This window comes from Lithobates pipiens, unplaced genomic scaffold (genome assembly GCF_037356315.1).
Source record: "Lithobates pipiens isolate NorthernLeopardFrog02 unplaced genomic scaffold, aLitPip1_a1.2 Scaffold_8, whole genome shotgun sequence".
Taxonomy (NCBI): Eukaryota; Metazoa; Chordata; class Amphibia; order Anura; family Ranidae; genus Lithobates; species Lithobates pipiens.
Window position 1 is genome coordinate 401,556,354 of NW_027507903.1, and position 774 is coordinate 401,557,127.

Here is a 774-nt window from a genome sequence, read left to right on the forward strand (position 1 = left end):
CGAAGATCGCATTGTTTGGAACATTTGGCTTCTTTGGTGAACACATCTCTGCCATTCTGTCTCCCCCCCACCCCCCTCAATCTCGTCTCTTTGTTGCGAATGGAATAGTCCCGTCGTGCCCCCCCCTCCCACCCCCTACCAGGTACATTGACTGCAATGATACATTCCGCCAGGCTGGGAGAATTAATATTTCAGAAATGAGATCCGCTTTAGCCCGTCTTGTGTCAGCAGATTTCCCCCCCGGCCCCCCAGCAGCGCTCCGCAGCTCATGCACCCGCACCACTTGTGTAGAGAGAAGGGGGGTGGGGGGAGAGGAGCCAAAGGGGAGAGAGAGGAGCCGTGCGCACACACACACACATACACACGCATACACACACATATACATACACAGCAAAGCTGTCAGGGAGAGAGTGTCTCAGACTGAATGCAGATTAACTATGAGGTCAAAGTGGAATTTCTGTACGCTGCTGCAGCACTAAAGATTAACACATGCGTGATGGCTTCTCACATGATTCCTAGCCTTTCTGTATCTCAGGACTGGGAGCAGCAAATTTATCTCCCTCCAGCTGAATTCCTAAATGTGTGATTGGTAATGTATATGCTCGGCTCCTCCTCACATACCCAAACATGTGTAAACCACAACAGTGCATTGTATGGATTTACTCCAAGTGCCACTGCAAAACGATGAAGGCAAAGAGGAGCTCCACTTCTATAGGGCTTCATACACACTGGGGCTTTCCTACAAGCTTTATCTCCTGGCAGAAGAAAAGCAGC

At 50.3% G+C, this 774-nt stretch overlaps 1 protein-coding gene across 2 annotated transcripts in view; it reads right to left on the reverse strand.

Moving 5' to 3' along the window:
* Nucleotides 1–92, reverse strand: part of GABRG2 (gamma-aminobutyric acid type A receptor subunit gamma2) — a 332,400-nt gene extending 332,308 nt beyond the window's left edge. For both annotated transcript variants that reach the window (XM_077474050.1, XM_077474049.1), the window contains exon 1: nt 1–92. This exon is cut by the window's left edge and continues 64 nt beyond it. In XM_077474050.1, coding sequence (XP_077330176.1) covers nt 1–55 — 55 coding nt within the window. In that variant the 5' untranslated portion in view covers nt 56–92.
* Between the last annotated feature and the right edge of the window lie 682 nt (nt 93–774).